The 22,878-nt window shown below is 67.8% G+C and overlaps 4 protein-coding genes across 5 annotated transcripts; 1 reads left to right on the forward strand and 3 right to left on the reverse strand.

The window, feature by feature from the left end:
- The first annotated feature begins 63 nt into the window (after positions 1–63).
- Positions 64–2,010, forward strand: CHLRE_01g022681v5 (uncharacterized protein). Of its 2 annotated transcripts, none has more exons than XM_043058503.1 (4): positions 64–164; positions 442–504; positions 730–805; positions 1,036–2,010. In XM_043058503.1, the coding sequence occupies exons 1-4, from the start codon at positions 159–161 to the stop codon at positions 1,197–1,199; spliced, it is 309 nt and encodes a 102-aa protein (XP_042928418.1). In that variant the 5' UTR covers positions 64–158; the 3' UTR covers positions 1,200–2,010. The 2 variants fall into 2 exon arrangements, with proteins under 2 accessions (XP_042928418.1, XP_042928417.1); XM_043058504.1 differs by having other exon boundaries at positions 442–492.
- Positions 2,011–2,131: 121 nt separating this feature from the next.
- CHLRE_01g022700v5 (uncharacterized protein) lies at positions 2,132–10,213 on the reverse strand. The gene is made up of 5 exons (XM_043058505.1): positions 9,833–10,213; positions 7,160–9,445; positions 5,116–7,007; positions 4,554–5,001; positions 2,132–4,364 (listed from the first exon to the last, which is right to left on the reverse strand). Exons 2-5 carry the CDS (start codon positions 9,420–9,422, stop codon positions 3,796–3,798), a joined length of 5,172 nt encoding a protein of 1,723 aa, XP_042928419.1. The 5' UTR covers positions 9,423–9,445; positions 9,833–10,213; the 3' UTR covers positions 2,132–3,795.
- Positions 10,214–10,346: 133 nt separating this feature from the next.
- Positions 10,347–19,423, reverse strand: CHLRE_01g022750v5 (uncharacterized protein). Its single transcript, XM_043058506.1, has 5 exons — positions 18,102–19,423; positions 17,676–17,868; positions 17,233–17,422; positions 16,826–17,076; positions 10,347–16,694 (listed from the first exon to the last, which is right to left on the reverse strand). Exons 1-5 carry the CDS (start codon positions 19,350–19,352, stop codon positions 10,846–10,848), a joined length of 7,734 nt encoding a protein of 2,577 aa, XP_042928420.1. The 5' UTR covers positions 19,353–19,423; the 3' UTR covers positions 10,347–10,845.
- A 47-nt stretch (positions 19,424–19,470) lies between these two features.
- Positions 19,471–22,653, reverse strand: CHLRE_01g022800v5 (uncharacterized protein). The gene is made up of 4 exons (XM_043058507.1): positions 21,719–22,653; positions 21,237–21,445; positions 20,617–21,124; positions 19,471–20,417 (listed from the first exon to the last, which is right to left on the reverse strand). The coding sequence occupies exons 1-4, from the start codon at positions 22,163–22,165 to the stop codon at positions 20,214–20,216; spliced, it is 1,368 nt and encodes a 455-aa protein (XP_042928421.1). The 5' UTR covers positions 22,166–22,653; the 3' UTR covers positions 19,471–20,213.
- Positions 22,654–22,878: the final 225 nt, after the last annotated feature.

Consider the following 22,878-nt stretch of genomic DNA (forward strand, 5'->3'; position numbering starts at 1 on the left):
AAGTCCGCCGACGCCCTGCCGGCCAACCCCGCCTTCAGGACAGCCCTCTGGGCACACCCAGTCCTCGCCGCAGCTTGTGCCGCAAGGCGTGCGCCTGTCACACGGCTCGCTGCTTAGCCTGGCGCAAGTCAACATCGGGATAAGGAGGGTCCCGAACTATGCATGTGTGTACGCGTGTATGTGTCGTGTTGGCGCCAGCTGCTTCGCAGTGGGCCATAGAAGGCCGTAACCAAGAGGGGCAGGGGAGCGGCACGTGGCGGCTCGTGGGAGAGCCACGCTGCGAGCTGCTGGTGCATGACTCAGACCGTCCCCTCACACACGCACGCACGTTGGCGCCTTCCCTGGGCGCTGCACGCTGCCAACAACAACCTACAGCTGGCCAACGCCAGTGCCTGTGTCTACGCCAGCATCGAGGCGCCCGACCTCGCCCCCTCCTTGCAGGTGTCGCCCTACGTCCCCGACATGCACCTCAGCGCCGGCTCCTGCCCGCAGGTGGGGACCCAGGTGCGCTCGCTGGCGGCGTGGTTCTTGCGTTGAATGTGTGTGCGTGTGTGTGTGTGTGTGTGTGTGTGTGTGTGCGCGAATGCCTGTGTGCGTGTGTGGGGTGGGGGCTTACGGGCGTTGTGTACGACACGGGAAAAGGACCCTGCTACGGTATTGTCGGGCTCCCCTTGCCAAACCTGGGCCTTGCCAGTACTGAACGTACATGCTTGTGACATGTCCATGCAGGTGAATGACGTCAATGTGACGGGCGACAGGGCGGCGGCGGCGGCGGAGCTGCTGCGCAAGGGCAAGAACAACACGGGTGGGTGGGTGTGTTTTTGTGTGGCACGTGCCCACCCCACTATGTGCTGGGCGCAGACATCCGCCCCAGTGACGGGCTGGGTGTGGTTCGGGACACGTGGCGTGTGAAGCTGTCGTACATGTGCAACCCACGCCCTTCCCGCCCGTGACGCCACGCTTGCGGCATGCAACACTGCAGCCCTGACCCGCTTGCCTCCCCTGTCCCATCACCGAACCCATGTCCCACGTCAGACTTTGCGGATGCCGGCCGTTGCGTCGGATGCCGGCCCCGCGGCCGCCGCACCCGCCGCTTCGGCCTGCGTGGATGCTGCAGCCTGGTCGCCGGCCGTTCCTTTCTCCACGAAGGCGCTAGGTACATCACAGAGGAGGTGGTCAAGTCGGTGCTGGTGGCCTGAATGAGAGCAGCATGGATGGGAACAGCAAGGTAGACGGTAAGAACGGTGGTCGCAAGGATGGTGGCAAGCATTATCCTGCATGGTGGCACGACGGCGGCATGCGCCAGGACGGTGGTGCGTGCTTGCCCTGCCCCGACTGCTGCGCCACCGCCAATGCGTGTCTCAGGAAGCGGCCGAGCTGTTCTCGTTTGCTTGGGAGTATGCGATCACTGTGTCAGGAAAGAAGTAGATGTTGAAGGGGTATTGATGAGCACTAGTGTGTCGTGTCGCGTGAGAACAGAGCCAAAGGTGAGCCTGGTTGTAATGGTCGGTGTTTTGATCCTTGTGCGTGTGTCCGTGTGTGTCACGCGGCCGGTTGCCGTCGAGCATTGGAAGAAAAGGCGTGCTCCCCGCCCTGCCGAAGTGCCGAGGCCCGTGTCAACTTAGGATCTGGCCCTGCAGCCATGCCCCCCTATGCCGCGTGCCTATGTGCTCCCGGGGAGCTCTTCGTGGGCCTGGACTCCTACAGTCTTGCCGCTGTGCGACTACCTCCAGTACCCGGACTGCTGCTACAGACCGTGTTGCAGGTCAGCGGCAGGCCGCTGCGAGAAGCGGTCGGGCAGCCAGTGCTTCACCACGGGTCCACAGCGCTGGTCAGGTTGCGGACCATTGTGTCCTGCTGGCGATGGGGAAGCCGGCAATGCGGACACGGCCGATAGGGGGCCACGGGGTGCCGACCATGTAGGAGGCGAAGCCGCGAAGGGGAGGCGGGGGACAAGGGCTGGAAGGTTGACGATGCAAGCCACGTGAGAAGCTGTAACTTATGATATGTTGACTGCGTTTATAGCACGCGGTATGGGGAACGCTGCTGCCGCCCCGTTAACGATGCCCTCCTACTCCGAACTAGGCCGCTGAGCATAAGCGTCGCGGCACACGCAGCGCAAGGGTGACAGCCATGGCTCATGTTACAAGATGCAACCCAGATCGCGCTACGGCGTGCTCTGGAAATCCGGTGCCTGCCGCGGCCTGCCCACAAGAGCTCACATATAGCACCCGGTCATGCACGCAAGGATCGAAGATGGTGCCTATTGGATGCAAGACAGCAGCATACATTGATCTGCAAATGCAAGGCATGCGGCGAGGGGCCGTGGCTTTTATCCACATTGCGAGCCTACACGGTCCCACAGACACGTACGAAAGCGTATGATATGCTACGATGCGCATTGCCACAGTCCATGCGAACAACCTAGTGCAGGCAATCTTCCGCCTCTTGTAGCCGCTACATGCATCAATGTCCTCGGAAGCGCGGAAACACGACACGGACCGCCCCTCACGCAGGATGACGTGATAGCATTACCACACATAGGACTCAAACCTCATCAGCACACCTGACCGCTCCGTCCTTGCCGCTCGCTTGCCAGCGCCAAGGCCCGACAAAAAACAATTTCACGATCCGGTTGTTTCTGATTAAGTTGACCGAAACGATGCTAGCCGCGCTCATCTGGCAAATCCTAAGGCCAGTCATCGAACAACCCTGAACGACCATACTCTCAACGCCGGCTTCCGGAACCTACCCAATGCTGTCGCGCCTCAGCCACTGGCGTCGCCATTCACGTCAGCACGGATGTTGGGCGATGAGGGCCTCCCGGTGGGGCCGCCTAGAGCCGTATGCGCTCTCACAATCGCACGGACGCGCTGCAGCCGCACCGGTTCGCCGTCGCTTGCATGTGCGGTTGCTCCATGCGTACGCATGCAGCCATGCATGCCTGCACGCAGACGCGGCAGCACCGTGCGGCGGCACCCATGGCTAGATACGAGGACACTAGGGTATGAAATGCATAAAAATGTACTTACGTCGGCTCTCTTTAGTCTGCGCGGGACATAGCAAACTACCGGACGCCGGACGCAGAAGCTTCGTGGCACCCTCATCATTCCTCGTGACCTCTCCACAGGTAATCCAATGTGCACCAGGGCATAAAATGAGCAAATGCATGTGTTGATTCAATAAGACACCTAAACTGTTGAGCGGGCCGGCGTTTGCCCGGGTTCCTGCACCTCCAGAGTTGCCAGGATACGAACTGCCACGATGACACACTTGCAGGCTAGACATGCATGCGTGTGTGAGCACGTAAGCCCGCCACGGGTTAACTCAATAACCCCATTCTTCGTACCCTCATCAAGCAAACATTGAACACAGAAACACCAACTGACTGTAACATTCCGGGATTCAGTCAAGCTCAGATCTTCGGGATCACATATAGCACGTTGCCGTTCGTTGCCAAGACATACGAACGCCATTCCCGCACCGAGCCACCCGCCAGAATTCTGGCGCAACCCTGAAAATCGGTTTAAGCAGAAATGACACGGTCAATCAGGGAAGCTCTCCCAGCCAAGTGGAAGCTCTTCAGTGGAAGATCTTCTGGCCAACCAAATGGGCCTGCGTGACGACTGCACTTTGCAGGACGCCGTGCCCCCTGTGGGTTGAAAATGGACAAACACGTAACCCTGCAAATGCTGATGGTCCAGCCCCGAACCCCAGACCAAACAACAGCCCAAGCAAACCGTAGATAGCAGCAACAACCGTATAACTCAAGGGACGACGCCCCTTGAATGGAACTCATAGCGGCTCCGGGCTATGGAAGAGCCCCGCAGTTGCTGCAGCTGCCTGCGCAGGCATCGCCAAGACGCCAGCCGCCGCCAGCACCGCCCTCGCCGCACGCACATCCGCGGCATTGCCGTCCGCCGCTCCCGGCGCGCGCAGCAGTCCCGCCGCGATTGCCGCGGCGGCACACGGCTCCAGGTTGCCCATGGACACGCAACCGACGCCCAGCTGCAGATGCCCACGGCCTCCACCTTTGACACCACCAGCTTCTGCAGCTTCGCCGCGACCACCACCGCTGTTGCCACCTCCCTCGGCACCATCAATTTCACCGGCTTGGGAGCCGTCGCAAAAGCCGCGGCCGGCATTGCACTCGGACTGGCAGCCATCGCTGAGGACCAAGCGACCGCCGGTGCGAGCACAGAAGCCGTGCGCAGCGCCGCCCAGCGCCACGCAGCCGCGTGCCGCAGCCAGCTCTGCGCCCTCTTCAGCGAGGAAGCCGCAGCCAGCCGCGCCCACCGCTTCACAGCGCGCGCCCGTCACCAGCACGCTGCCGGCCCCGCTGGCCGCGAAGCCGCTGTCATTGCCTGAAGACCACAGGGTGTGCAACGCATCAAGCAAATGAGAAGCGTGGTGGCTTAGAAACGTTGCTGGGGCCACATAACACAAAACAACGTGAACCGACATGGGCAGGCATGCGCTACCAAGCCAAGGGTAGGGGGCAACCAAGGCAACCCGGGGCAGCAGAATCCGCAGCCGTGGCCGTGTCTTCGCACCTTCCGCCAAGCTCTCGTCGCCCACCGTCAGCCGGCCGCCCTGGGCCGCCAGGAAGCCGCAGCCCTGGTTGCCCAGTGAACGGCAGCCGGCCCCCGCACTCAGGACGCTGCCGCACCCAATCGCGCCGAAGCCTGCGGCGCCATTGTGCGCCGCTGCTGTGCGCGGCCCCGCCAGCAGCTGCGCCGCCGGCGGGGCGCCCACGGCGCCCGCTGCTGCGGCGGGCCTGTCGCTTCCGCCGCTGTCTGAGCTGGTACTGGTGCTGGCGCCGGCTGCGTCGCAGTCCGCCCCGGGACTGCTGACGTTGCTGCCTTCAGCACCAGGAGCAGCAGTGGGAGCTGGAGCAGGAGCAGCACCAGCAGCGGCTTCTGTGGAGTCTGCTGCAGGCGCAGGCGCCGAGAGTGCGAGGAAGCCCATGCCGTTGCTGACCGCGGCGCATCCGCTCACAGCCTGCACACACGTCAAATACCAGCAGCAACCGCATTTCACACAGAACAGTGGAGTGGCAAAACATTAGGGTCCTTGACTGAGTTTATCGGGTCAGCGGGTCTGACACGGACGCACCTCCAGAACGCCACCTGCCGACGCCAGGAATCCAAGGCCGCAGCCGCGTGCGGTGGTGCTGGTGGCGCGGGCGCTGCTGCCCAGGCCCTCAACCGATAGGCCCGCGTTGGGCGCGCCGCTCAGCTCACAGCACTGCAGCACTGCGCCGCCGCCGGCCCGCACCAGCACGCAGCACGTGTTCTCGTCCGCACCGCTGCCTTCTGCCGCGGCCGCTGCCGCAGGGGCAGCTGCAGGAGCGACCTGGGTGGGGGCGGCGGCGGCGGCGGCGGCGGCGGACGCATCCGCCGCCACCGACACTTTGCAGTGGCGGAGCACGGCGTGACTGTCTGCACCCTGCACTAGCACCACAGCGGCCGCAGCAGCTGCAGCCGCGCCCGACGCCGGGGCGGCTGTCAGTTGAACCTGCTCCAGCTGCGCCGTCGCGCCGGACTCCACCACCACACACGCCCGCAGACTGCCATTGCGGAGCACGAGGCGCTGCCCTCGCCGCACACGGATTGGAGCCGCTGCTCCCTCGGCACCTGCCCCAATCTTCGACACGCCTGGGGCGTCAGGGTCCGCTGCTGCGGCGGCAGCCGCGGTGTCAGGGCCTGGCGTCGTGGCCTTGCCACCCAGGTCTACCTCAACGGTGAACACGCCAGCCGCTGCCGACTCTTGCTGCTGCCCTGAGACACTCCTGTCCCTGGTAAACGGCGCCTCTGGCAGTGCGGCCGCCGCCGCGTGGCTGTCGAGCAAGGCCTGCAGCTCTCCAACGTGGGCGGGAGCACCGCACCGCATCACGTGCCTCCTTATGTCAGGCTCACGCTCCGCGGGCTCAGCCTCGGCATCAGCGCCCGCCGCCGCCGTCTCAGCAGCGACCGCAGCTGCTGCCGCGTCGGCGGCCGCACCCAAGGCGGCGGATCCGCCGGCTGTCACTGACGGCTGGCCCGAGGCAACACGTGGCAGGCAGCTGCCGGCGGCGCCACTGCCGCTGCCGCTGATGACGCCATCTGCGTCCCCGTCACGAGTGGCTGCAGCGATGGCAGGTAGGCGCGACAGGACCGGCTGCTGCTCCTTGCCGCTGCCGGGGGCCGCCGAGGGCGCCGCTGCCAACATGCGCGCTAGCTCTGGTATGCCCTGCAGAGCCAATGGCGGTAGCGGCTGGTCCAATATTGGAAGCTGCGACGGCGGCGGCGTCGCGGCACCTGCCGTCGTGTTCGCTACGCCGCCACCAAGCGGCTCGCGTCCCACCAGGCCCGCCGCCGCAAAGCCATCCCCGAGTGAGGAGCCTTGAACCAGCCCTGGGTACGGCAGTTGCGCGCCAGCTGTTGCTGCAGGGCCGATCAGCGGGCGCAGCGGCTGCAGGCGGCTGGCTTCCAGCTTTGGCTGTGGCTTCTGCACGGGCGAACCCTTCGCGCCAGCGGCGAAGGGGCTATCTGGCGCCTCGTCTGCTAGACTAGCCAGGCGCGCCAGCAAGGCCAAGCCATCCGAAGCGTAGCTGGCGCCAGCAACAGCGCTGTCGGGGCCACCGGCACCGCGAGCCTTGCCGCGGCTGCCGCCGCCGGCAACGGAGGTGGCCCAGCCTGTCGGGTCTGACAGCAGCCGCTCGCCGCGGCCGGTGCTGGTGCCGGCGGCCGCCGCGACGCCGAGGAGCGCAGCGGCTGGGTGGGCGGCTAACAGGTCATTATCCGGCGAAGCGGACATGCTCTGAACCTTGACGGAGCCCTTGTAGCTGTAGTCTGCATCATCGCCACTGTCCGCGCTGATGCGGCGCCGCCGGCCTCCTTTCCTGCCGCCGCCCGCCGCGCCCCGCTTGCTGGCTGCTGCTGCGGCCTCCGCGGCCTCCTCCTCCGCTGGGTCGATGAGCTCGCGGCCCAGACACGTGGGCGGGGCGCTGGTGGTCCCGCAGCGGCCTGCAGCAACAGGAGCAGCAGGAGGTGCCCAAGCACACCGGCGTCATTTGCGAACTAATCAGAACGTCGATAAGTAAGATATGTTGACAGTGAGACAGAGCGAACAATCAAGACATGGCGCACGCGGACACACTCAACCCACGCCTGCCTACCCTTGCGCTTGACGCGACACACGGCGCAGCGGCGGGTGCGCGGCAGCCCGCGCTCGTCCTCATCGCCAACTCCAAGTCCGACGCCGGCGCCGATGGCGGTTGTGGCAGCGGCGGCGGTAGTGGTGCCTGCGGCGGCCAGCTCCAAGAACTCAACAGCGGGGGCCGCACTGGCGCCGCCGCTCTTGCCGACCTCAGCCGAGGCGTCTGCGGCGGCAGCACCTCTCTTGCCTGCAGCCATGACACTGCCGCCGCCGCCTACCCCACTACCATCTTCTGCGGTGTTAAGACGCGAACTTGCTTGAGGCATGTTGCGCAGGGCGAAGGCTGAGGCTGCGGCTAGCTGCAGCCCGAGAGCGGCGCTGCGGCCACCGCCGCCTGCCCCAACGCTGCCGCTGCCTGCAGCGTTGCCTGCGCGGCCCCGGCTCGGCAGCAGGTCATCGGCCGCATCAGGGTCTTGTGGAGCCCATGTCGCTTCGGCGGCAGCGGACGCAGAGCGATGCATCACTGGCGGCTGCAGGCGCCCACTGTCGTCGTCGTGCGAGCCCCTCCCCTTGACATTATCGCGGCGGTCAGGCACTCCAGCCAATCCCAGGGAACGCCAGTGCGCCGCGTGCTGCTGCGGCGGCAGCGGCGGCGAGGTCTGAAGCAGGTGCTGATGCAGCAGCTGCAGCTGCTCCAACAGGTGCGGCCACCGCAGCGGTCCCTCCACCAGCTGCTGCGGCTCTTCAAGCACCGGCTGCTGCAGCCGCCGACCATCCTGTTGGTGCTGGTGTCGGTCCAGCTGGTGCTCTGAGTACTGTTCAAGGCCGCCGGTGGAATGCCGCGGCCGCACGGGCTGCGACGCCTGTGCAGCCACGTGCACGTGCGACTGAAACTCAGGCTCAGGCACCGGAGAGCGGAACGGCGGCGGCGCGTGCGGCGGGAGGGACCGCATGAGCAAGGGCGCAGCGGCTCCGTCGTCGCCGTCGGAGCGGCTGCGCAGCAGCACGAGCCCCGCCGCCTGCCCCCGCAGCCATTCCACGGGCAGCCTGTGGTCGGCCTGGGCCTGGCGCGGCGAGCCGTCGGCGGTGTCCTCGCCACGCAGCAGCCGGCTGCACAGCAGCGCGCCGAGCTCCGGCTCCAGCCGGGAAATGCAGGCAGCCAACAATTCCTCCTGCTGCTGCCGCTCATCCCTCTCCAGCCGCTCAAGCTGCTGCAGCCGCTGCCGCCGCCGCTGCCGCTCCGCCTCCTCCTGCCGCTCAATCTGCTCCAGCCGCTGCTGCTGCTCCTGGCGCTCGTGTTCCTGCCGCAGGAGTCTCATAAGCTGTGCCTCAGCGCCGCCGGCTATCTGGGCTGGCAGTGGCGGTTGCATTGGCGCTGGCGCCTCGAGCCGTGGGCGCTTGGGCTCGGGCGCCACACCGCCAGCAGCGCCGCCGCGACCGCCCCCAGCCCCAAGCCCCAAGCCCAGTCGGTCCAAGCGGGATAGGCTGTCATAGCTGACTCCGGCGTCGGCGCCCGCACTGGCACTGCGCCCGAGGCTCGCGGCAAAGCCCCTGCCGGGGTGGGGGCTGCCGCCCATGCCTCCAGTGGTGGCCTGGTGCCGCGGGGCGGGGCTGCGCTCCAGGTCCGGCTCACGTGCAGGCCCCTGCTGCATTGGGACGTTTGCAGTCGCCGAAGCTGTTGCAGCAGCTGCATCGTACCAGCGCGGCTGCTGCAGCTGCTGCTGCTGCTGCCTGCCATAGTGATGTGCGTCACGGGGCGACGGCGGCGGCGCGTCATCTGCTAGTGCCCGAAACGCCGGTCCCCTCTGCCCCGCCGTAGCGTGTGGGCCGGTCACCCCACGCGGTGATGCCGCATACAGCTGCGCGTACGCTTCTTCCCGCGGCCCCGTCGGCCGCTGAGGCAGCGGCAGTGTCGTGCCGGGTCGGGCTGGGCCCGCTGGCTGCGAGGGTCTCCATTGATCCCTTGCCAGGGATCCATCCCACTGCTGGTGCCCGAAATGCTGTTGGTGCTGGTGCTGCTGGTGGTGGTGTGGCTGTCGCTGCTGCAGCCAGTACTCCTGGCGTGCGGGCTCCCTTGGCCCCTGCAGCTGCTGCCTCAGCGCCCGCAGCGGGTCCGTTTCTGGCTGGAAGCGTGCCTCATCCAACGAGCTGGGGTGGGATATCTGTCGTTCCGTCTCCCTGCCCAATAGCCGCAGCTGGCGGTCCGCTGGCGGTCCACTGCGCTCCGCTGCTTCCTGAGAGCGCATCCGCGTTTCGAGCTGTCCCGTCAGCACATTATGCATTATCGATGTCTCCCTGTTATGACCTGGGAGGAAAAAAGCAAGGCGGGCGCGGAAACCCAGTCATTGCGACAGCCCCCTGCCCGCAACGCGGCCCTCCGCATGGGTTTGCCTAACCATCAACCTGGCGTGATTGCGTGTAGGTGGCGCTAGCTTTGGATGCAGCGCTGGAACTGGCGCAAGAAAGCGATGTCCCATTCATGCGCAAACGCGCGCCACCCCGGCGAAACCGATGCTGCACGCAGGCCTGTTCTAGGCGCCAGGGGCTACATGAAGCCCAGCCTTGATCACACGACAGAGATCGGCAACAGAGCCTAGCGGGCTTAACCGCGGGCCAAGGCGATTGATGGCCCAACCGCGCATTGATGGCTTTTAACGCGTGACTTGACGACAATCCAAAAATCTTGCCTCACCTGGTTGCTCAAGAGAAGCGCGCGCCACCGAATTCGCGCAGGGGACTGGGCCAGCGCTGGCACGTTTCCCACGCCAGTCGCAGTGTCGCGCTCCTTGTCATTCTGAACCACTTACAGAGACAATGTATCGCGCAATGTAGCGCAGTGGAGTTGGATCGTTCGCAGCGCTTAAATATCAAGTCACGAACTTAGGAAAGGTCGGGCGCGTATGCCGCATCTGACAGGTTTGGGAAGGTGGCTATTTGATGTATATTTTCGGGTCCCAGCGCGGAGTGGGACGAGTTGCTGCCGCAAATCGACGAGGGCCTGCAAAAGTTCACAGAAAGGTTCAGCGCATGGCCAACTCTACCATTTGTGCACTCTTATTGATAGGTGTATGTCCGAATGGCGGATATTTCACATCGCATATATTCAGTTGTTAACTTGTAGCGCCGTCATGCGCCGGTCACTCCTTACCCCCCCGGAATCGCGACCTATAGCGACTGTCGACATTGAAGGCGATGAGTTGTATATAACGCCGTATAAGTTACAGTACATACGGGCTTCAAGACAGGTGCCGCTATGGAGCCAGGTTATCGGCTTGCCCCTCTTTGGTCCGAGAGCTGCCCGACGCAGCGATCCTGTGCCCCAGAGATCGTATATTATTTCACCACTTTCTTTATTTACGTAGTTCAGCCCTGCTAACATTTTGCCAACGCAGCACACACATTGGAGGCCATGTGTCTGACCACATCAAGTACCGGTACGCACACACAAGAAACAACTGTCCATGACGCCTGGTGCACCCCCTCCCGCTGCTCACCAGTTTGGAACCATACACGCTCCAGCTCACCAGCCGAATTTGACAGCCAGCCCAAAGAACTGGCGGAGCCCTTATTGCAAGTTTGCAATCGATCATTTATTGATGTCCCACAGACCAGCACCCCGGGTGCACCACCACGCCTGTGCAACAAAGCAGCCCCCAAAGTCTTTGCGCTACCTGGTGCGAAGCAGTCCTTCTTAATCTATATTACTTACGCCGAGTCGCCCGCCGCAGCCACATCACCTCCCTCTGCCGCTGCAGCGTTCCCATCAGTGTCGGTTGCGGCGTACTCAGACCCAACCAGCAGCGCTGCCGCCTCGTGTGGCTTCTCCACCTGCTCTGACGCCCCGTCCCCATCCGGTTGCTGCTCATTCGCAGCGTGATTCGCAGCGTGTCCTGTGCCCTCCAGATCCTTGCCGGCCTCCGCGTCCTCGCCTGTCGGCCCTGCCCCCGGCCCGGGCGTGCCCTTGCTGGCAATTGTCGGCCGCTCCGCTGCCTCCGCCTCCGCCTGTGCCACATCTTCGTGCCTCGTAGTACCCGCGGTTGCGTGCTGGGCACCGGCATCGGCCTGCACCTCACCCTCCTGTGCATGCTCCTGTCCTTGTGCGGCAGCCGCCTCGCCGCCGCCGCGCTCCTGCCCGTCTGCCGTCTCCTCTCCGTCCTTGGCCCCAGTGCCCTCGCCCTCGCCCTCCGCCGCCTCTTCAGTGTCACTGTCGCCACCGGCATCGTGCGGCCCATCGATGCGCTTGACCGTCTTGATGCGCATTACCTCGATGGCGCTCTTGCGCCCGCCCGTGGTCCGCACCGCCAGCATCTCCATGCTCTCCTCGCTTGCCAGCGCCTCGCCGTTGCCGCCCCCATCGCCCCCACCGTGCTCTGCGAGCAACGCCGCTACGGCGCCAGCCGGCGCCGCCTTGCCCTCACTCTCCGGTGCGGCCACCCCCGGCCGTCCGTACACCTTGTACCCCTTGCCACCGCCCGCTCCAGGCGCCGGCGCATCCTGCTGCTTGGCAGCCGGCGGGGGGCCGGCGCGCCGCAGCGCCGCCACCGTACTCTGCACGTTGGCGGCGGCGGGCGCGCCGGGCACGGGCTTGGGCGCGGGCTCGGGTGCGCACTCCCGTGCCGCCTGCTCGTCCTGCATCTGCCGCTGCCAGGTGGCGTCCTGGCAGCGCAGCGGCTTGCGTAGGTGCTCGGGCGGCGGGCCCGGCGGCGCGGCGGCGCGCGCGGTGGCGGGCCGCGCCGGCGCCGTCAGCTTCTTGTAGTAGTCCTCCTGCATGCGCTGCACCCAGTCGGGCGTGTGGCATTTGATGGACTGCGTTAGGCTCGGCGACGCGCCGCGGACCTTGGGCGCCGCCTTGTCCTTGTCCGTGTCCTTGTCGCCCTCCTTGCCGCTGCCCACGCCGCCCTCCTCCTTGCCCCGGCCCTCCGCGTCGTCGCCCGACTGCGACTTGGCGCCGGCGCTCCTGCGCACCGCTGGCAGCGTTGAACGGCCAGAAGCACCGCCGTTAGCGGCGGCGGCGCTGCCGCTGCCGATGCCAGCGGCAGCCGTCACAGGCCGCTGCCTCGGCGACGTGCCGCCGCCACTGCCAGCACCGGCGCCGGCGCCGCCGAGCGCGCTGCCGTTGGCGTACGGCGACCCGCCGCCGCGATACAGGCCGCCGCCGCCGCCACCAGTGTCGTACAGACCGCCCGACGGCATTGAGCGGCGCATGGGCGACGTGCCGGGGCGCGAGCGAGGGGGCGTGGGCTGCGCCGCGTCCGGCGGCACGCCGTAGATGCGCGCCAGCTTGCTGGGTGTGGGTGCGAGCATGCGGCCGTCGTCCTCCTCCTCGCCGTCGGTGCCGGCGCCGCTGCCGCTGGCGTTGGCGTTGCCGTTGGCGCCGCTGCCGCGGCGCACCGGCGGCGGCGGCGGAACGGCGGTCAGCCAGGTGGGCTTGCCGCTGCCCAGCGGCCCGCCGTCGGCGGCGCCGCCAGACCCGCCGCGAGGCGAGGACCTGGAGGGAGCGGTGGCGCACCGCGGCGGGTTGAAGGGAAGTGGCGCCACCACCGGCCGGGTCACTGGCGCATTCACAAGCGTCGGTGGCGGCACTAGGCTCGGCGCGCTCGGCAGGTGCGGCCGCGCCGAGGCGGCCCTCGCACCGACACCACCGACACCTCCCCCTGCCGCCGCGCCTGCACCTGCGCCGCCGCCGCCGCCGGTGAGCGCGGAACCTGCGCTGCCGGAGGCGGCGGCGGTGGCGGAGCCGACGTCGGAGCGCGCCGGCGGCGCGCTGTAGCGAGGCAGCACCGGCAGCCGCTCGGCTGCGTGCGTCATGGACGGCGGCACCGACAGCGCCGCCAGCCGCGCCGCCAGCTCCTCCGGGATGCGGTTGCCGTGCACCTCCACGTGCAGCCGGTTGTCGGCGGCGGCGCCGACACCGTTGCGGTTGCGCGCCATCAGCGCCGCCGCCAGCGCCTCGCCGCCGCGCGAGCCCAGGCTGTTGTTCGACAGGTCCAGCTTGCACAGCAGCGGCAGCTGCGGCAGCGCCGCCGCCAGCATCTGCACGGCGTTGTCGGTGACGCCGGCGCCACCCAGGCTAAGCTCCACCAGGCCCTTGTGCCCGCTGAGCGCCTCGCCCAGCGCGCGGCTGCCCAGCGGCCCCACGCCCTCGGGCGGGTCGCCGCCGCCCAGGCGCAGCACGGCAAGGCCCGTGTTGTGTACAAGGGCGCGCGCGAGCCGCCTCGCCGCCACGCCGTCCAGCGGGCAGCCCACCATACACAGCGCGCGCAGCGCCGCCGCCGCGGGCGGCGGCGGCACTGCGGCGGCGGAGCCGGGCGCCGCCGCCGCGGCTGCGGTGATCGCCGCCAGGCCTAGCAGGTGGTCCGCCACGGCACTGACGGCGGCGGCGTTGCAGGCGTAGTTGAGCGACAGTGACGCGAGCGCCGGCGCGGAGGACAGAGTCGCAAACAGCGCGGGCGTGCCGTCGCCGGCGGCGAGCGCAGCCGCGACGCCGCTGGCGGGGCCGCCGTCATCGTCGTCAGCGCGCTGCGCCGCCGCTGCCGCCGCCGCCGCGGCTGCGGCGGAGGCGCCGCCTCCCAGTGAGTTAAAGTCGAGCGTGAGCTGCTCCAGAGACGGCATGAGCTTCAGCAACTCAGCAAGGTGCCCGGCGTTGCCAGCGTTGATGCCGGCGTCGGTCAGGTCAAGTGAGCGCAGCTGCGGCAGCAGCGCCGCAGCCGCGGCCGCTGCGGCAGCATTAGCGCCGTTAGCGCTGCCGGCGGCACCTGCGCCGCCGCTGGCGCTGTTGCGGCTGTTGCTGCCCGGGTGGTGCTCGTCATCCGCGTGCGGCAGCGCCATTCCGCTGTTGGTGCCGCGCCCCGACGTTGTGGGGCGACCGGTGGGTGCGGCGCCGCTGGCAGTGATGCTCACTTGCTTGCCGCGCGGTGGCGGCACCTGTGGAGGCGGCGCCTCCAGCGCCGCCATGGGACCAGGGAACATGAGCCGTAGCAGAGCGCGAGCGTCGCGCGCCGCGGCGGCCGCCGCCGCTAGCGGTCCGCCGGCTGCGGCAGCGGAAGCGGCCGCCACTGCCGCCGCGCCGCCGCCAGCCGGCGGCGCGGGCGGCGGCGGCATGAGTACCCCGCGCAGGCCCAGGTGCCGCACGCTGCTGCTGAGGCTGAGCGCCGCGCCCAGCGCCGCGCCCGCGTCCTGCCCCAGCGCGTTGCGCGCGAGCGACAGGCTGGTCAGCCCGCCACCCGCCACCGCCACCGTGCCGCAGCAGCGCAGGTGCTCCGCCGCCGCGTTCAGGGTCTCAAAGGCGGTGCGCGCCGCATCCGAGTGCAGCGGCAGCTGCAGCGGGTTGGCAGGGCCGCCGGCGGAGCGGTTGTCGGCGGCCTCTGCCTGCAGCGCCTCCCATGTGACCTTGAGCGCCTCGAGCACGGGCTGCACCACGGGGTGCACCAGCAGGCAGCCCAGGCCGCTGAGGCGGTTGGCGGGCGCGCCGCCGGAGCCCGAGCCGCACGCCGCGGCGGCGCCAGTGGCGCTGCCGTTGGCGCCGCCGGCAGCGGCAGCGGCGGCTGGCACCGCGACGGGGTGGATGCCGTAGCTCGCACGCATCGCGCCGTGTGCTAATGCGGGCGGGGCCGCTGGCCCCGCAGCTGCCACCGGCTGCGCAGCCGCGCCGCTGGACCCTGGCGCTGCCGGCGGCGCCGGCATCATCAGCCGCTTTAGCTCATTAGTCGCGACCAGCTCGCCCATGTTCAACCACACGCGCAGCCGCTCCGCCAGCGCCGCCGCCGGGTCCTTGCCCTCGCCGTCCGCATCATCCAGGCTCCCCAACGCATTACCGCCGCCGCCCCCACCACCGCCTCTCCGCCGCTCGCGCTCGCGCTCCTTCACCTCCGCCACGTGCTCGCTCCACACGCCCGCCACGCCGCCGGTGACGTCAGCGCTCATCACCACCTCCAGCGCCCCCATAACGCCGTCCACCACCCAGCCCGCACAGCCCAGCACGCTGCCCGCCAGCAGCCCCAGCTCGCGGCCTCCCAGCCCGCACTCATCCAGCAGCAGGTGCCGCAGCGCCGGCAGGTGTACCGGCAGCAGCGCGCCTAGCAGCGTCACGCCCTCCGGCCCCAGTCGGTTGCCGGACAGGTCCAGCAGCGTCAGCCGCGCCAGCGGCGCCGGCGCCGGCGGCGCCGCCAGCGGCGGAGCCGCCGGCGGGAGGCCGGTGAGCGAGCGGCGGCTGCCGCCGGCGCCATCTGCCGCGGTCGCGGCTTCCATGAGGCTGTGCACCAGCGTGCGCAGGCCGCTGCCGCCCAGGCCGCACCAGGACAGCCGCAGCTCCTCCACCGTCGCGGAGCGCAGCAGCGCCGCCGCCAGCGCGCCGGCGTTGCCGCCGGGGATCGGCCCAGGCGAGTCCGCGGCGCCCGAGCCCGTGCCCACCTCGGCTGTAGGGCGGCGCGAGCGCAGCCCGCCGGCGGCGCCGCCACCGCGCAGGTTTGCGCCGCTGAGGTTCATGACGCGCGGGCCGCCGCCGTACCCCGGCCGCGCCGCCGCCGCCGCCAGCGCCGCCAGCGCGCCGCCGTCGAGCGAGTTGCCGGCAATGTCAAGCTCCTCCACGCCACTGGTGGCGGGTGCAGGGGCCGTCGCCGCCGCCCCGCCACCGTTTGTCGCCGCCGCCGGCGGAGCTGCCGCCGGAGCCAGCAGCGCCGGCAGCAGCGACGCAATGGCCGCGTCATCCATCTGGCACCCCGCCAGGCCCACACGAACAAGCCGCGTCACCGGCGGCGGCGGCGCCGTGCCACTGCTGCCCTCGGGTGACGACAGCACCACGCGGCCGTTGCTGCCGTTGCGCAGCACGCGCGCCAGCGCATCCGCAGTGCCGGCGGCCAGGCCCACGTTCCCGCTAAGGTCCAGCTCCGTCAGCGAGCCAGGGCTGTCCTCCAGCGCCGCCACCAGCGCCGCCGCGCCGCGGTCGCTGATCACGTTCCGGTCCAGGCCCAGCGTCCGCAGCCCCTGCGCCGCCCCGGCGGAGCCGGGCGCGTCGTAGGGCAGCCGCGGCGAAGCCGCCGTCGCGCTGGAGGTTGCGCGGGCGGCGTCCGCCACCGCCGCCAGGGCGGCGGTCTGCTTGCGCATGAGCGCCGCGAAGTCGGCGGCGATGCCGTCCTCGATCTGGTTGCCGCCCAGCAGCAGCGTGGCCACGGTGGGGCAGGCCGCCAGCGCGCCCAGCACCTCGCAGCCGCCCGCCGTGCCCAGCCCGCAGTCGCTCAGGTCCACCAGCGTCAGCGTCAGCAGCGTGCTGCCGCTGCCGCGCAACGGCAACGGCGGCGGCGGCGCGCCGCCGCCGCCGGTTTCCAACGACCGGGCGTCGTGGCCGTTGGCTGCGCCCCCGGCGTCACCGTTCGAGGAGGCGTGAGGGTGTGTGAGCGCGTGCTCGCGGCGGCTGGCGCCGCCGCCGCTGCGGCCTAGGTCGCGAAGCATGGCTGCAATGACGGCAGCGCCGCGAGCGCCCACCACCACCGGGCCCTGCCCCGCAAGCTCCAGCGCGGTCGTCGGCGGCACCGCACTGCGCCGCGGCCGCGGCTTGCCTGTGAACCATACACACAAGCACGCACAAGACAGGTCAGGCCACGTCGAGGCTGGCTTGCCATCCCAGCTTCCACACTTCCTCGCTTCATGCGCATGCAGCCGCTCGCCCGCCGGCACGCCGCTAGCTCACCGTCCCGGTCGAACTCGCGCGGCTCTTCCTGCCCCAGCAGCGTCGCCAGCAGCGGCACCAGGTCCGGCGGCGCCATGCGCAGCCACTCGGGCTGGCAGGCCAGCACGGGCCAGGCCTCCAGCGCCGCCGCCGCGCGCCGCACCGCGCCCTCGCTCCAGTTGTGTGGCTTGACTGACAGCTTGCCTTTGCGCAGCGCGGACGCCAGCGCGTTGGGCGTGCGGATGTTGAATTCCGACAACGCAGCCGCGCGCCTGGTGGTCGACAAAGGATAAAGTAAAGGAAGCAGGAGCCCGGATTAAGCACGACCACGGACGAGACAAGCTACATTAGGTGTATGGCCAAGTGTGGACAGCCAGCATAGAGGGCACCGAACAGTACCCTAACGCCCATCTAGATAAGCAACTCACTTGCCCAGGCCCGCCGCCCGCAGGATCTCCTTGAGCCGCCGCTCCTCCGCCTCCGCCTCCTCTGGCGCGCGGCCCGACTGCGACTGCCGCACGCCGCCGTCCGCCGTGGCGCCGCCGGGCTGCTGCTGCGGTGGGGCGTTCATAAGGGTCGCCACCCGGACGATCTCCCGCTGATACCCGTCAAAGCCCTCTGCAACATGGCACATTAACATAGGAGGTAGAAAATCTTGGTGGGGCAAGGGAAGCAAGCGGTAGCGAGTACGCACGTTCCAAGCACAGGCCCAAGCAAGCTTCACCCAGCAGCCCTGTCCCTTTATCAACTACGCCCACCCACCCCAGCGCGCGTGCAACACATGGCCTGGCCACGCCCTTGCCACTCCTGAGCCCGTACCCACATTCACGCCCACACCCACGACCACACCCACACCCACACCCACGCCCACCTCCGCCCTTGAACATGCACACGGCCCGCGCCGCCGCCAGCTCCGCCAGCTCCGCCGAGCTCCACGGCACGGAGCCGTCCGTGGAGGGCGCCACCTCCGCCCCGTTGCGCAGGCCCGCCAGCGGGTTCTGGCCGCAGTAGGGCGCCGCCAGCACCGCCAGCAGCGGCACGCCATGCTGCAGGGCCCACTTGACCTGCGGGAGGGGGCCGGAGTGCGGGGCGCAGGCTGCGTGTGTGCATGCGTTTTGGTGACAGGTGCTGGAATGGTGTCAACTGCGGCAGTGCCAGACCTCATCGAGAGCCTAGCATCGCCTCCCGCAGGTCGCTGTGTCCCCTAATGTGCCCCCTTCGTCTGTTTCCTGCCCTGTCCCCTGTCCCCTGCCCCTCCACTTTGCCACGTGCATGCACATCACCCAGTCGCTCCCACCTCCTTCAGCGCCCGGTTGCCGGGCGGCTTGTTGGCCAGGCCGTGGTAGAAGCCGGGCGTCACCAGCATCACGCAGCAGCTGGCCTCCCGCACCATGGCCTCCACCTCGCCGGCCTTGGCGCTGTGCCGTGCATCGTGCGCCGCCGGCAGCCCCAGCTCCGCCAGCTCCGCCGCCAGCGCCACCGCCCAGTCGCTGCCCTCTGGCCACTTGCAGGACAGGAACACGGACGTGCGCTTACGCGGCGTGGGCGCGGCCGAGCCCGGCGGCGATGCCAGCACGGTGGGCAGGGGAGTGAGGGCGGCCGAGCCGCCGCGCGAGGGCGGCGCCGCGGCCGCGGCTGTGGTTGAGGAGCGGCCGCTAGTGCTGCCGACGATGCCGTGCGGCGCCGCGGACGCTAAAGACTCAGCTCTGGAGGAGGCGGAGGCGGCGCCAAGGGAGCCGGCGGTGGGAGCATAGTGGCCATGCGGCTGCCGCACGCCGTCGCCGCTGCTGCTGCTCGCCCCGGGGCCATCTGGGTCGTCCATGGATGCGTTGGCGCTGCCGACCACTGGCGGCGAGGGCGGGTAGCCAGCGCTGTAGGCGCCTGATGGCGGTGCCGAGGTCAGCAGCGGCAGCCCCGCAGCGGCACCGACGGCACCTGAGGCGCCACCAAGGTCCGGCGGACCGGTTGGGTCCGTCGCTTCGGAGGTTGCAGAGGCAGTCCGCGGCTCCGGCTGTGGCTCAGGCTCTGGCTGGGCTTCAGGCTCTGGTTCCGGCTCCGGCTCCGGCTCCGGTTCCGGCTCCGGCTGCGTCTCCGGCTGCGTCTCCGGCTCCGGGTCTGATGTGGCCGCGGGCTCTGACTGTTCATGCCCTGACCCTTGCTCCTGGGATTCTTGCGCCGGCTCACCCTCCTCCGTCTCTGCCGCTGGCTCCGGCTCCTGCGCTGGCGCTGCTGTCGAGCCAGCGGCGTCGGCGTCGGCCGACGACTCGCCTTCCTGTTCATCGCCGGCACCGCTGAAATCATTCCCAGCTTCCGAATTTCCCTCGCCCTGGTCAGCCTCTGCTGCAGCGTCCTGTTGCTCAGCAGCGTCGGGACCATTCCGCTCGTCCCCTTCGTCTGTGCCGGCCTCACGAGCCTCGCCGACCTGTGCTGTTTGGTCCTCTGTTTGGAACTCATTGAAATCATAGGTTTCCTGTTCCTCGTCGGGGTCCTGGGCCGTGAGCGGGGCAGTATAGTCCCCACCCGCGGCCCCGGTATCCTCGTCCGACATTTATACACTATTTACTATTAAAGCCTATGCCATACGAGCATATATAGCCAATGTGGCTTGTGTAAAGCGTTTGCAAACTGCAGTTTCGTCGCTGAAGCTAGGTTCGCAATAATATGTTGGGTTATGCAAGTTACATGGACTTATATAGAAACCGAGCAAGAGGATTCTTGATTCAGCACCAAGGCGGTCTGGGTTTTTGGCTTTCACGCTTGGTCTTAGGTCGATCGACGCTCATGCACGCTGGCGAGCTCAAATGGTGTACACATGTACTTGAGACACAAAATTAAATAACTACATTCGTCGGGGGACGATGGCCCAGGCGGCGTGCCGTGCCCGACTGCCAGTTGGCCTCGGGCAGGGAGCCTCACGCCCCCCCCCCTGTACTGCCCTGTATTTGCATCCGTCCCCTGGGGATACCGCCCCCGCACCGCATTGTAGCCAACATACCCGTACGTACTGCTCTTGTTCCTCTACATACTCCATGGAATTCAACCTTTTGCAGCGCCACTGCAACTGGCCTCTGGGCGTCATATCATATTGTAGCAGGATAGTCGGCAAAAGCCACACCTAGATGCCCCAGGGCGCCGTCCGCAGGGTTATATACTTGTGTGTCGTAGAACTTCCGCGTTCCGCCCACACATATGCAGGGGTACAGCACGCCGGCACGCAGTGCTGTCTTATGCTGTCGACACAGCTTGCACCTCATCGCAACCAAGCAAGCCGACGCATACACGAGAAAAACGAACCCAACGCCTAACTCATGCAAGCTCACAGGCTACACGCTGCGCGTTGCTTTCATCAGGAGATTCCGCTAGGACACTCAGGTCGCAATTTAGGCTACAACCTGCCTGAGGTTGTGGCTCATTTCCCCACGCTCACCGCTTGCGGCTCCGCATCTTCGATCTGCAGCGGTGGCGGCGGCTGGTACGACGGAGGCATGCCCCGTGTTGCCGCGGCCCAATCGTGCACGGGCCCAAACGGCGAGGTGTAGTGCGCGGGTGGGAACCGCGACGGGCAGGGCACGTACGTGCATGGCACGCCGCGCTCATGCAGGTACTGCAGCTCCTGTGTGTGGATACATGTTAGGCAAAGCGAAGTGCGTCTTTGGGCATGTGCTCACGACAGTCGCCACTGAGCAGACTGCGTGACTGCGTGGCCGCAACACTGAACTCACCGCGCCCCTTACAAGACAGCTAAACAAAGCTTTTCTGCATCGCGTGACTCACGTGCCAGTCCTCCATCCTAGGTACCGGCACGCACCCACCTGCACCGCGATGTCGCCACCGCCTGCCGCAATCACACTCGTGAGCAGACGCCTCGGCGGAGCATCGCCGCCGCTGCCGCCGCCGCCACCACCATCCTCCTTCTGCTTGCCGCGCCCCAGCCCTAGTAGGTCGTCATGCAGGTAGAAGGCGGAGGCGCCCACAGGCCGGCCGTGCCGCAGCCCGCCCCACAGGATGGAGCCGCGGTCGGGTGCAGGTGCTGCTGCTTCTACCGCTGCTGCGCCTGTCCCTGTCATTGCCGCTGCGGGTATTGTTGCTACTGCGGGTGAACCTGCCGTGCCCGGCGCCGCGATTACCCTCCCGGCCGCGGCCTCCACGCCAGCGCCCTCCGCTTCGGGCTCAGCCTCGGCTCTTCGCTTGCCGAGGATGCTACTGCCACTGATGACGTTGCTGCTGCTGCCGGGTGTCGTGGTTACTGCGGCTGTAGCAGCACCATCAGAGGCCGCGGCGGCCTCCCGGTCCACGTCATCCGAGTACTGGGCAGGCAGCCTGACGGGACCGGGTGGTGAGGGATCATGAGGGAAGGGACAGTCGCTACCCGAGCTCCGGATCTGGGAAGCCCTCCCCCCACCACCACCCTCCAGAGCACCCGCTCACTCACACATAGTAGTAGGTAAGGTGCGCCTGGCTACTCGCCGGCTGAAGCGGCTGCTGTAGCGGCGGCTGGCCGCAGCTACTGCTGCCTGTGGCACGCGTGTCAATGATGGGCGCCAGCACCGGGCAGCCCCACCGCTCCGCCAGCAGCCGCACCAGCACCCCCACGTTGGGCTTGGCGGGGGTGGTGGGGTCCCCGCCGTACAGCAGCAGCCACTGCGGAGCAGGGGGGAGCGCGGAGGGGGGATAGGGGAAACGGGGTTGTGGGCTGTGTCGTGAGGCCGGGAGGACGGAGGGGTTGTGCGCTTGAAGCGCCCGAGTGACATCTCCGGCCACATCTGGAACCCCATGCCGCCCTCCAGCCGCAAGCAGCGATTGTAGGTGTCACCATTCCAAGTCATCTCCACACCACTCTGAGCAGCACCCCTAACACCATCACCCGCCTCACCCGCCTCACCCCCCCCCCCCCCAGTCACCCGCCGCACCCACCCGGCCGGCTGTGCGGCGCTGCACCTCATCCAGCCGCGGCTCCAGCTCCGCCACCGCCGCCCCCACGTCCGCGTACTGCGCCACATCGCCGAAGCCCACCAGCAGGTGTGTCTCGCTGAAGCCCCGGAGCAGACCCAGCACCTCTTCCCAGGACTGCAGCCGCGTGGGCGGCGGCGGTGATGGCGGTGGAAGCGGCGGTGGTGGGCGGCCTGGCGGCGGCGGCGGCGGTGCCGGCCCACCGTCGCGGTCCTGGGGTGCAAGAGTGGCTTTGGCGAGCTGCGCCGATTTAAGGTGGCCAGCTATGGTGCTGGTACTAAAGGTCGCTGGAACCGGGCTGGGGGCGCCGTGAGGGGTGGTGGCGGCTGCAGCGGCTGGCGCTGCCCCGTCACGACCAGCACAGGCAATGGCTGGCGCTGTTCCCAACCCTGCTACTGGATGATCATTCATGACTCCTGTAATCTCCAGACCCTTGCTCAGCCGTGGCGCTATTGCCGTCCTCCACGGGAAAGCTCTGGCTAGCACAGCAGTAGGTAGGTGCTGGCTTGGCGGCTGCAGGTGTAACCGGTAGTAGCGGTAGATGATGCCTGGCTGCCGTGACGGACATAGGGCGCTAATGCGCCGGAGATTGCCGCTGTGTCGAGCTCTGCAGCTGCAAGTGATGGTTTACTACTTGAGGGGCCGTTGCTCTCTCTCCGCCAAACCAGCGCAGCGGGCAGAACAGCACCGGCGAGCGCGTCACAGGTGGGGTGCAAGCACAGCCCGGTTCGTGTCTAACGCTCAACTAGCGACTATCTACGCTCTGAACTCTTTGCTTACGCTAATTGACCTAGCTTCAAGCTATACGAGCGGATGCTAGTGAAAGACGGCGACAACTGGATAGCCAACATGCCAGCCGCGAAACGGAAGCCACTAGAATGCGTGTAATCAGTATGTTCGACAGCTGTACTTCAAGTGTGCAACGACGATAAACGGGCAAGCGTTAGGCATTCGTCCATCAACGTGCTGCTGCGCACCTGCGCACGGATTCAAGACCCCATGCGCCCCATAGCACCGACAGGTCCCCTCCCCCACCTGCTGCATGTTACGTGTGTTTGCCGTCCCCCTCGTGCATCTCAAGTACCAAGGCGCACTAGGCTAAGATTAAAACACCTCCCGGTTGC

Source organism: Chlamydomonas reinhardtii, chromosome 1, assembly GCF_000002595.2.
Source record: "Chlamydomonas reinhardtii strain CC-503 cw92 mt+ chromosome 1, whole genome shotgun sequence".
NCBI lineage: Eukaryota > Viridiplantae > Chlorophyta > Chlorophyceae > Chlamydomonadales > Chlamydomonadaceae > Chlamydomonas > Chlamydomonas reinhardtii.